Below are 12,330 nucleotides of genomic sequence, written 5' to 3'. Positions count from 1 at the left end.
ACACACGGAGTACTTGAAGGCAAATCAATTGTCAAAGAATCTGAGATGCCCCTGAAATTCTTACGCCTGAATCCTGCCTACACAAGTTCTTTAGACACTAGTACAGCATGGGATGAGTTATCATGCCACATATGAAGTTACTTGTACTGCAATTAGAAGGAAAGCATTAAATCGATTGGGGGACTCAAGTTAGTGAAACACAAGTGCACCCATCAAATTCTGAGTAAAAAAAAGATGTTTTTCAACATTTTATCTTTTAGTCCTGACCATAGTTCTGAAAGTATACACAAAATCAATGTATACTCCCCCCTTCTAATGACAAACACTACTGACCTGGTTGTAGAGGGCGCAGATGTGCAGCGCAGTGTTTCCAGATGCATTCTGCGCCCCTGTGTTGGCGCCATAAAACAAAAGGTGCTCTAAATGTTGATAGTACCCATTTCGGCATGCCTGTAAGGAAACACATTATTTAATGACCCAAAAATTTGAAACAGGACATGGCTCTGTTACCACAAAATGACAATGGTCTTAATTACCTACATTTCTCTAATCTCTGATCTGGTGGCATTTGTGAATTAATTTGTTGCAGCCACTGCAACATATTAGTAAAGTGTCACAAACAATTTTATTTGTTGCAGGTGTTGGAAAAAGCAAGGAAACTGTTGGCTTCATTGATTACATCAATTTGGCACTACACTTTCAATAGCAACCATAATGTTGAATCACTACCAAAGATGTAAATAAGAGGCCCTACTGCCGCTATATTGTGCAGAATCTGCTCTCCCCCAACTACTGCCACACACAGCATCTCTGCCTCTCATTTTAAACCCCTTCACCATAATTTTTTGGGCCTAAGTTTTACTGTAATAGGAAAGGGAATGTGTGGTGCTTTTGATAAACTCTAGTGCAATGTGGTGGCATGCTGTGTACCAAGGACAGCTCTCAACAACTGTTCAGCAACAAGCATATGCTGCACACCCCAACATTTAAAAAGACCCTTGAAAGACAAAATCATATAAAATATCCCCCCACCTCCCAAAAAAACATATACACACACACATACATATATTCTAAAAGACTAACCACCAAAACAAAAGTTCACTATTTTTTTTACCCTAACAGATAACAAAATAGAAAAACAGTGATAAAGATTCTGCTTCGGCACACTGTTCTATATGACTGGGCCGAGTGGCACCTGACAAAAGATATTTATTGGCTTCAATCATGAAGGCATCATGATGGCTAAATTCTGCAATCTAATGTCAATAGAACAAACGCATCAATGTGGTGCATGCATTTTAAGCCTCTTTATTTCATAAGTATTCTGGAAAATAAGCGGACTGTATTACCCCACATCCTCAAAATGTGTGGTTGAGGCCCTTGTCCTCTTCAGCATGGGGACAAAATAGCCTCCTCATGTTAAGGGCATGTGGTCTAGTATGGTTCAAAACAGGTGGTAGGGTGTGGGGTCCAGACCCTTATACAGACATGCGGAAAAAGGGGCTTGCATCGAACGTGTGGCCCTCCCACTTCTGAACAATACCAGCCACATGACTTAAAGATAAAAAAAAACAAGCAAAAAAAAGTGGGGTCCCCTCAAAATCCATACCTGACCCTTATCTCTCAATAGGGTTCAAGCAGTATGTTTGAGGTTCACAATTATTTTTTTTAATTGATCGGCGAACATTAAATAAACGGAACATTGTTTAATTTGTTTATCACAGCTGGTGATGACCTTTTCCCAAGATATGCTTCATACCTAGGTGTATCAGAGCGAATCCTATTGCCTTCCACACTGATGCACCAATAGCCAGATCAGTGCAGAAAATGACTGCAAAGACCTTGCATTTAAAAAAAAAAAAAAAAAGATCACAGATATAAACACCCATCATGTTACTTTGAACCTTGGGAGAAAACCAAAAGATTGGGAGCAAATTGATTTAAGTAACAACCTAGCGAATCCTTGCTGTAAGACATGTGTACCAGCAGAGGCTGCCAGAGCCCTAATGCGCTGCACAAATGAGAAACTGGAGACAGAGTTTGTTTCAGTTGCTTAATCTATCGGTTACAAAGAGAAAGTCAGTGTGGGAACCGTCTGCATCAGAAGCTCAGTGAGGTAAGGTTAGCCAGGCACTAAATGTTTTATGAAGATGCTGAATGTTACAGAAGGATTTACTTTCCTGCTCAGGAACCCGATAAGTCCTTCTTAAAGCAGTTGACAAATTTATGTCAAATTCTGGAGCTAGTTAGTCAAGTCAGTGAGCATCTCAACATGTTTCATGCATGTCATCTTTTTTTCAAAGGGAAAAGCATAGTTTTTCTTAGTGAGCACATATGTTAAATGAATACTGAAGTGTTTACCTTAAAGTAAACCTGTGGTCAGGCTATGGACATTCAAGAAACAACCCCTTAGTGATATCTATAGCTGCAGCCAGTGTGGAGCAATTTATCTCCAATATTTACAGAAGCATCTGCTTTACCCTCCCAGCTTCCCTTCTGATTCTTAATGTAAACACAGAGCAGGAGCACAGGAAGAGGGAAGCAGAGAGAGAGAGAGACATAGTTGCTTAGAGATCCCACTTAAGATGACCTCACTGCTTCTCTTGTGAACTTTAAGGCCCGGTGCAGACCTGAGCGATCCGGGATGTGCGTCCAGGGATCACGCGGTCCTGCACAATGCAGACAGAAAAACGGTACATGGACCTTTTTCTTGCGATCCACCTGGCGTGACCAGGGTGCCATTCGAAAATAATGGCACCCACAGCACAATCGTCTGTGCTGGGTGACTCCGTGACCGTGCGGCAGGAGTTGCCTAGGTGTGCACCGGCCCTGAGGATGAATTGCTCCATAGCACCTGCAGCTACAGAGGTCAGTACGGACTTGTTCTTAAGCTCATTCACAGCGTGTAAAGGATATGTAAATACTTAAATGTCCATAACCTGGCCACAGAGTCCACTTTAACCCTTACCGCTAGCCCTGTACACCCACCATCGTGCTGCCACATATATGCATATGGCCACTGGCAACAGGTTAAAGCAACTTTTGACATTACTAATGTTTTATAAAAGCTTGCTTCTACATTTTTTGTCATCTTATTAAAAATAAAGAGAGACTTTAGATTAGCCATTAGAGGGGGTTCTCAATGGCCAAATGCAAATACATGTACCCTCACTCTTTATTAGTGTTGAGATAAAAAAAAAAAGCCACACAAGGATAGCAATGTTTATTATGAGACGGCTGACTCGCATTGTAAGAAAGTGCAGTAACGCATAACAAATACATTGCAGCTAGGGCCAGAAGTCTGTAGGCACACAGCTTTGGATCCCCTTAGTAACGCCTCCTCTGCTATGATCACCTCTTTTACACAGAGCATTTTCTTGTTTCCTTGGCATGCTTAGTTTGTTACACTAGAAGCTCTTTTGAGACTTCTCATCTAACAGGATGTCAGGCATGAAAGAGTTTCATATATTATTGCCCATGTGGTGCCCACACATATGTCAATGTGCTTGTTTGATAATTCAATTTCGGTATTCCCATGCAATCTATGATAACTTTGTGTGTGGGCAATCTCATGATTGCTTTATATTGGTTTTCTGAAGGGTAAACTGAAAAGAAGTCATCATGCAGCTTGAAAATGTTTGATCTTCATCAGTGCTTACCATGTGAGTAACAGAATCAAAAGTTTTTATATTTTTAACAGTAACAGTGAGAAGTATATAACAGTGAGAAGTATTCATTGAAGTATTAACTGAATGAAATCACTGTCAACAGAAAATATTCCCAAACTAGATCAAAAAATTTTATTTGATTTTGTGTGGAGGTGTGGCATAAGTGGAGACATAAAGTACATAATGCTTCTACATTTTGTGTACATAAAATTATGTGGGGCAATGTGATAACCCAAAAGTGGTATATCAGTCACAGTTGGAGACAAGAGGGATAAGTCATCCCCAAGCGTCTCTTATGTCTTGGTCACTTTAGTGGAGAGATCTTCTTGCCCAAGTTCCTTAAACTCCTGATTACCTTGGATTTTTGGGTGTTCTCATCTATGCTGTGGTATTTCCACTCCTCCTGCTACATCCTCAAAAAAGAAAAAAACAAACAAAATCACAATCCCGCATGAAGTGCGGGATTCCCCTGCAATGAGGGAAGATGTGCATACCTGGGGACTCGACGTCTGCTTTTGCCACTGTAGATTTTGGTAGAAGACCTCAACTTATTGTTTAACTCACCCATGTCAACAAAAAACCGAGAGCCACATTTGGGTGGGCTGACCCTTTCAAGGTTGTAGATGCTGTAAATTGTACTCCAAAAAGCAATAGCCACATTAAGTAGAGGATTAGGGTTTGTATACAGGTATGTGCCACTTCTTCTACAAGGCAAGCAATCACACTAGGGCATCAAATGACAGCTAGACGAGTGAATGTTGGTTATACTGAGCGTTATTAGTTAAACACACATGGATCGCAAGAGCAGGCAGTGGGCCTGGCGAGAAAATGAACCCATTAGCGAGTGATGTCTTGTGTACATGGCCAGCCATATTCAGTAGAATTTTCATCAAGACTAATAAAGGTAAAGGGAGCAAGGAAAATGATCACTGCATCTCCCAAAATGACCTAAGTTCACTGGTTTATGAGTCTCTTATGGAACGGTCAATAACAACCACTATCTAATCATCTCTCTGAGCCTGACAAATCCTGATGTACTAGATAAATCTCTATCTAGATAAATCTATACAGAAGCATGTTTACAAATAAATCCATTGCCAAGAAACAAAACATCCCATCTTCCAGGATCTCTGATACCATAAAGCGTTCAGAGCAGTCTCGTTATGTTTATTGCTAGGAAAAATCCTTTGCATCGAATCACACCATCATAGATGGAGCCCAGCGTACAAGTTAATGGGCCATACTAAGGAACTCCAAGCTGTCACATTCTTTTCTTGGCACTTGGCAACAGTAACAGCTTAATAACTGCAAAAACATATGCAAGCCCATCTGTAATCAGAACAGACAGAACCATTTTGAACATTATCATCAGTGTTGTGTGTGTTACATCAGGGATTGGCAATTTCAAAAGCAAGCAGCTCCCTTACCGCTCTGCTCACCCACCAGAAAAAAGAGCCATTTAAAGCTTCAGGTCGATGGACATAGCTTACACAGAGCAAATTACTTTCTTCCTGGTCCCATGCGACAACCCTTGGACCTAACAATTAGCTGTACAGATACCCAGGGTACTGCTCCCCCATAAACAGCTAGGGAGAAAAGGGAAATCGAGTAGAAGCAGCAGAGTGTGGGCAATTAAGTAAACCTGTTGCATTGGTCTTTATGGGCAAATCACCGCTTCACTTTAAAGCTGAACAGGCTCCTCTCCTGGAAAATTGCTTAGCCTGATTTTACTGCATATTGTGAGCTTCTCACATTAGAGGCTGCAGAAAGTCAGATAGAGCCTGCTTTGTTTCCCAGCTGAAGGATGCCCAACGTCCACCCGTCCCTCCCCATCTGACTGTCCTTTGTCCACCCCTTTCATAGATTGGATTTCCATTTGCTCAATCATGGAGGCTTAGCATCACACGTGGGTGTTGCCTAAGGCAATCTGCCATTGCTTGCATCAGGCCTGGGAGCACTTGAAGGAGAACTGAGGTATCACTGCAGGAAGTTATGTAGAGCACCCTGCCAGACCCTCCAATCCAGCCGTGACCTACCTGCAATGTATAAGAAAAGCACAGAGACCCAGTGATTGGATCTAACATAAGGTATGTAATAAAAATGAAAAGGTTTTATTTAAAAAAATCATTAGCTTGTTGATGAGGAACCAGGGAAGATAAAATATAAGCAGAGATTATACTTCAGCTGTAAAAAGCTAGAGACTGTAAATCAATGATTCCTCCCCAGCCAATTGGCAAGTAACTTGAATGAGTATAATCCTTTCCTGGAGAACATCTTCTCCACGCTATGCAGATGAGAGTAGGAAAAGGATTGGTCAGTCGTTCCCATTCAATATTTGCCAAATACTCTCTAATGAGGCTGTTCAAAGCACAGCATTCACAAACAGCCCTTTTTGGCGACCCTCCATCATCGAATGAATACACATGATGTGAAGTCTCATGCACATCACTGATGGTGTGATGGGATATTGTAGAGGGCAGTGTATACTATCACACCAAGTATCATATAATGAGGAACCAATCTGTTAATGTGATGTGCTACCTAATTAAGGACAAAGGGGGCATGTAAAGGCCAGAGAAATGAATTATACATTGCAATTTGTAAGTTGTTCATACTAGTTTGAATACAGCAGCGATAGCAACGACAACAGCAGTCACAAGTGCACAACTTATTTCATCAGCAAACTCTTATAATGAAGAAAAGTAACCCAAAATGTATTAACCCTTCTTAAAAGAAAAACAAAGGTGATGATATCCCACAAGATCTACCAGTTTTCAGCTGGATGCTAAAAATCTAGAAGAAAACTGGCCAACCTACTCCCTGTATTTAGCTTGGTACATGGGTCAAATTACAGCACAACTACAGATGCCCTGGAGCTATTATTCCCCATGACAGCAAGTAAGACTAGCTACTGAAAAGTGATACCCATTGGTGAATTATTAGGGCTAGCCGGCAAACACTAACTGTGGATAAAGTGTATCTACACAGGGCCGGATTTCCCACAAGGCCAACCAAGGCCCTGCCTTGGGGCAGCAGGAAGTAGAGGGGCAGCAGGGTTGTGGAATTCCTATCTCCTGATGCTCGGGACATGCAGTTCCGGGCGCAGGGAAGGTAGCTGTTTTCTACATTTAGCCCTGCTTTGGGCAAAAAGGGCTAAATGCACAGCGGGAAAGCTGCCACTTGTATTGTACGATGTCGCCGAGATCACTTGTAGGCAGCCTGCAGGTCTGCCATTCTCCATGGAGTGGTCGGCAGGTAGGGGGGCGCAATGAGGAACCTGGCATTGGGGCAGCAGAGAGATTAAATCCGGCCCTGCATGTACACCTCTCTTTTGGTCACCTAAAAATACCTTTGAAAGTTTTGTTATACAAAAAAAAAAAAAAAAAAAAACACAAAAAAAACCTCTGTTTATCCTGACAGAAATCCAGTGTCATTCTGTATACCTTGAAGTGTTTTTTCACACAATATTATCAGCCGTGCTCAGCTCACTTCTGAGGACTACAGAATACATTCCACTATGATAAAAAGAAGAATTTGAGAAGGGGAGGTGTTCTTTAGTTCTTAACACACTTTCTCCCCAGGGTGACCACAATGCTCCTGCATAGATACACTACAGTGAGTGACCATTGTGACCATAGGATTAGATGAACTTTAAGCATAACAACTCACTCAGATTACCCTAATCTAAACTCTATATAATGCCACGCAGCCAGATTCCAGAGATGTCATCATGTGCGGGATGGATGGGTCTCCTGAATCTGTTTTCTGCAAATTCCTTTCTCTTGCAGTTGGCATTTTTGGGACTCTCTCCCTAAAGTTTGTGGGTTGGAGTGGTGAATTACTGCTCTGCCCAGATTAAAAAAAACAAAAAAACCTCAATTCTGAATGACGTTTACATTGACTCAAATAGGACATGCCATAAGCTACACTATAAATACCTATTTCCCCGGTTTCCGTTGATATTATATTTTGATAGACACAGTCCAGCACCTAAATTTACCTGGTGAATCTCCTGCCAGCCATTCTCATCTTTGCAGCCAACAGTGGCATGTTCATGAAGCAGCAGCTCACAGCAATACGGGTCTCCGCCAACCATGGCCGTGTGGTAGAGGGGTGTCAGGCCATGACTGTCCTTGTAGTCAGGGGATGCGCCCAACTCCAGCAGGGTCTACCAACAAGAGAATATTCCATGACATTGAAAAAATTATACACTTTAACTGAAATTGTAAAGAAAGAACTGTAGCACACAAAGAATCTGAATGCCATAGAGAAAGTTACCTAAAATGTATAATCACAACACACGTTACAATATGCTTAATTCTAATAATATTTCAAAACACATCCAATCCTTGTCTGTCTCTGGAGTTCAATTCTTTCTGAGTCACTGACCCAGAAAATTCAAGAAATAGGTAAAATTAGAGTGAAGTCAGAACTCCTAATCTGCATACCAGTTCCAGGTCAGTGACTCAGAAGCACCGAAGCAAGATGGTCAGCATGACATCTATGCCACATGCAGTTCAGAGGAAGGTCGGCAATGGCAGCACTATACTACTCAATTGATGGATATCTTTTAATCTCTCTGAAATCTTGTGCTGTACAGTTTATATTCCAAGGCTGCTTCCAATAGCTCAACTCTGCATTTAAGGCCCTGGTTCCCTTTAGCTATGTGTATGCCCACCAATAAGAGACAGGCTGGCAGAGCATGTTGGGATTTGAGTTCTACTGAAGGTAAAGTCATATATTTGTGATTTCAGCGTTAAATGCCACCCTTCCACACCACAAAATAAATAAATGATTTTATATACTTGTATAGTTAACAAACCTTGCAAAGTATGTGTCCGTTTTCAGTTTTGTTTTTTAATTTTCAGTGCATGGTTCCTGTGTGTGTTGTAAAGTAGTCACCGTTTCAAGCTCGCTCCCATGATGGACTACAATGTCATGTTTTATATTAAAATTATAGTCTCTCACAAGAGTGAGCTTGGAGCGGTGGCTACTTTACAACACACACAGGGACCATGGGGAACAAAAGTAGCCCCCCTCCAGAAGGAAGGACAGTGTCAGGATGAATTCAGAGATGATTGGAGGATCTACAGCCGAGTGACACACAAATAAGATACATTTTTGTTAATAGCTAAAGGTAATTGAATGTATTAAGATTTAACTCCTGAGTTTAGTGCCACTAAGTAAAAATACTAAAAGCATGTGCACTTACATACATGGGTAACGTTATGTGACCTCAGTTTAGCAAGTTCCATCTTCGGGAAACTACTGCTCCACCAACCAATAGCCGCAATGCTGTTCCTGTTTCCTAGCTGACATACCAGCCCTCCTACATATAATTCCAGGTTCTGCTCTACATCATCATTCTTCCTCCAATCGGCTGAGCTTTATCTGCAGTATCTAGGAGACTTATCAACTTGCCATAGTACTGCATCGCCCCTACTGTTAGCAGGCAGGAACTGAGCTGTCATAATTTAAAATGTACATCCAATGCCTTGCACCTAATCAGTTCTAGGAGCGAACAAACTCCCTTCTCTGGCTATAGATAAGGATTGCATTCTCCATATCTCCTCTGTATAAAGACCAATATGGGACTAATCCAATCCAGGGATCTCGGTAATTTAAAAGTAATAGAAATCGGACCTCACAAACCCAAATTTTTTAATAAAATCGTATACCCCTTGATATCAAATATCGTTGTGTATCATAAACAACTGGGACTTGTATGCCTTGCATTAAAGGGTATGCAAAGACAAAAATATGTTTAGTTTTGATAGATTGAGGAAAGTTTAGAAGCCCTGTAAGGTTTTTATTGCCATCTATGCTTGGGAGATCCACCTATTTGTCCTTAGACAGAAAGTGATGGAAGATCTACACTTTTAGTGCAAATGGTGAGGGAAAATCCTACAGTTAAGACACCTATGATAACTCCCTAAGTTAGAAATTGTGTTCACTCTGGAGAGATTTCCTCTTATTTCCTGTTATCTAAATACACTATTTAACAGGGACATGTGTGCCTTGCATTAGGAATATGTCAACCCTAAGAGAATGGCATTTCTTCCTTTGTTGCATCTCAGCACTACTGATCTCCTGCAGCCAATTCCTGTCTACAACATCTGTGCATGATTTCAAAGGGTGGGCTTCCTGACGGTGACAACAGTGAATTACACCTTTGCAATGTGTGTGTGTCGGCATGGCCACTTGTAGGACTGCATGGTAAAAGGTGATAATGAAGGAGAAATATTGGGAGACAGGGACAGTGGACTGGGTACAGTCCGTATACCCATCGCACTCAGAATCGCTGCATCAGGTGTCAGCTGGTGGCTTCCGTCAAAGTATACAATTGAAAAGATAGACACCGGCACTCCAAGCCAAATCCAGTACGTCTGTTTATTCACATACTTGTTGCATATTCAAACACTAAATACAATATTTTGGGGTCTCACAGGATCCCCTTCATTAGGCAAAGAAGGGACAGAGGACTGTCTAATAGAATGTGTTTACTCAATGACCTTCTTGGCAAGATCACAAGGTGTTATTTTAATGAGAGCTGCAGATGTAGAAAATATTGTAAAATTATATTTGCAATTACTTTACATGTAAAAACTTAGATTTTTATGATTAGTTTTATATATACTTTAAAATTAACTTTTACCATTCAAACTGTTAACAGGAAGATTCTGGTATTAAGTTAATGTAGCTTGACTGCACTGAGCCTGACAGGTTAGCTTATGCATAGCACTCCATAGTGCCGAGATACCCCAAGGCACCCAATAAAATATGACAGTAAATGGAGTCAGAAGGACAAAGCAAATGAAGAAACATCAAAAAGATAGAAAAGCAATTAAACAGAATAATGAAATCAGAGAAATCACAGTAATTATGTTACAGACAGAGCTAATGATGTTTTTGAACTATGGAAATAGGCCAACATCATGGGTTCTTATTTTCATTTGATGGACAATTAAATTGAATATTTCATCTTTACAAAAAATGGTGTATTGGAAAGAAGGAATGATAACTCGATGATAATTCGGTGTACAGAAAGGTTGAATCAGAAGGTAAAATAATTCAGCCATCAGTGTGCCTCGGTCTCCTAAATGAACACATAATTGCAGGAGGACATTGATACCATTTAGTGACCATCATGTGACACGGGCAGGCTTATCTGCCATATAATGTGCCTGATAAGAGCTCAGAGCCCCGGTAATATGCAATTTCCCTCTCTTTCACATGGTGAATTCGGAGAGGGGAATATTACGATGCAGAATATTGCCAGCTACATTGCAGTTAATGGAAGATTTCAAGACAGGTGACCCAGTAAAGAGCAGAAATATGCCGAATTAAATTCAGGCCACGAGAAACCCTGGAGGGGCACCTGATTCCAGCAGATGAGAAATGCTTCCAGAATGCTCAGCGACACAGCTTGCAACCTGAGGGTCAGTAGATTGGAACCTAGCCTCATTCCAGGGCACAAACTACCATGAGAGCAGTAATAGGGCAGATTATCTGACAAATAATGATTAGAAAGATCAAGATAGACAGATTTCTATTATATACACACAATAAATGGGAAGAAACTAAAAGTCAACCTTTTATTGTCTAACCTTTTCTTTCACACTTCTAATGTTCCACTGCACTAGCAGACCTTGCCTCTGCGCACGTGTTTAATGGAAACAGGGAATGAATCTGCTTTACTGATCCTCAGATAAAAGCACCAAGTACATACACATGTTTGTTACTGATAAATCCTTAACCAAAGCTGTTACACTGTACAAAGGCTCCATAAACATATACGTCAAAGGCTGGGTTTTCATATGTGTTCAAATGAAGTCTTTGTGTTTCAATGCAACAGCTATGATGAACGACTTATCTGTGTAAAACATGCAGGCACTTTTATCTGAGGTTCAATAAGAAAGTATATTTAGTGGAACCAAGTCCCAGCAAAGAAATTAACTTAAAGGAGAACTATGGGGTTAGGGCTTTTCCCCATAGTTCTCCTTAGATGACAGTCTCATTGTCACAGGTCGGCTAGAGCTATGAGGTGAGTGAAAAGCACTCATCTCATAGTTCTCCTTTAAGCTTTAAATATAATGTAAGAGGGGCATGCCCAACTAATATTGACAGCGGTAAAGCATACATGACACAGGGACACACAGAACAGTCCAAGCTAATTTGTCCTACGCTTACCCAGCAAGGTAGCAAACAAACACAGTTTCAATGCTGGAGGGCTTTGTACAGCAAGTCCAGCAAGGCATAAAACACTCAGGACATCTTCTCGTCCGAGCCAATAACTAAACACCGGGCAGCTAACTGACTAACAGGGTGCGCCCTAAATGCATTCCCCAAAACATACAGTACAGTCAGCTAACATGCAGCGGATATGAAGTCCTACACACCCTAAAAAATGTCAGGTTTTTGAGATGTCAAAAATAAAACACTTCTTCTGAATCTCTTTTTTACCTTTAATGTGGCCTATAATCTGTGCAATTTAATTAAAAACAAACTGAAATCTTTAAAGGGGGAAAAAAATTAAAATCTTACAATAACGTAGTTGCATAAATATGCACACCATTAAATACTTTGTTGAAGCACCTTATTGTTTTTATGACAGCATTCAGTCTTTTGGGGTAGGAGTCTATCAGCATGGCACATCTTGCCT

General features: G+C 40.8%; 1 protein-coding gene across 3 annotated transcripts in view; it reads right to left on the bottom strand.

The window, feature by feature from the left end:
• The window catches only part of SHANK2 (SH3 and multiple ankyrin repeat domains 2), a 334,773-nt gene that overhangs the window by 306,376 nt on the left and 16,067 nt on the right, over positions 1–12,330 (bottom strand). For all 3 annotated transcript variants that reach the window (XM_018568872.1, XM_018568873.1, XM_018568874.1), the window contains exons 6-7: positions 7,669–7,836; positions 334–450 (exon numbers count right to left, since the gene is read on the bottom strand). In XM_018568872.1, coding sequence (XP_018424374.1) covers positions 334–450; positions 7,669–7,836 — 285 coding nt within the window. The remainder of the gene's footprint in view (positions 1–333; positions 451–7,668; positions 7,837–12,330) is intronic.

This window comes from Nanorana parkeri, unplaced genomic scaffold (genome assembly GCF_000935625.1).
Source record: "Nanorana parkeri isolate BGI_ZX_2015 unplaced genomic scaffold, ASM93562v1 scaffold1256, whole genome shotgun sequence".
NCBI classification, from domain to species: domain Eukaryota; kingdom Metazoa; phylum Chordata; class Amphibia; order Anura; family Dicroglossidae; genus Nanorana; species Nanorana parkeri.
Note: the sequence above shows the minus strand (reverse complement) of the source record. Positions and strands in the feature narration are given on the sequence as shown.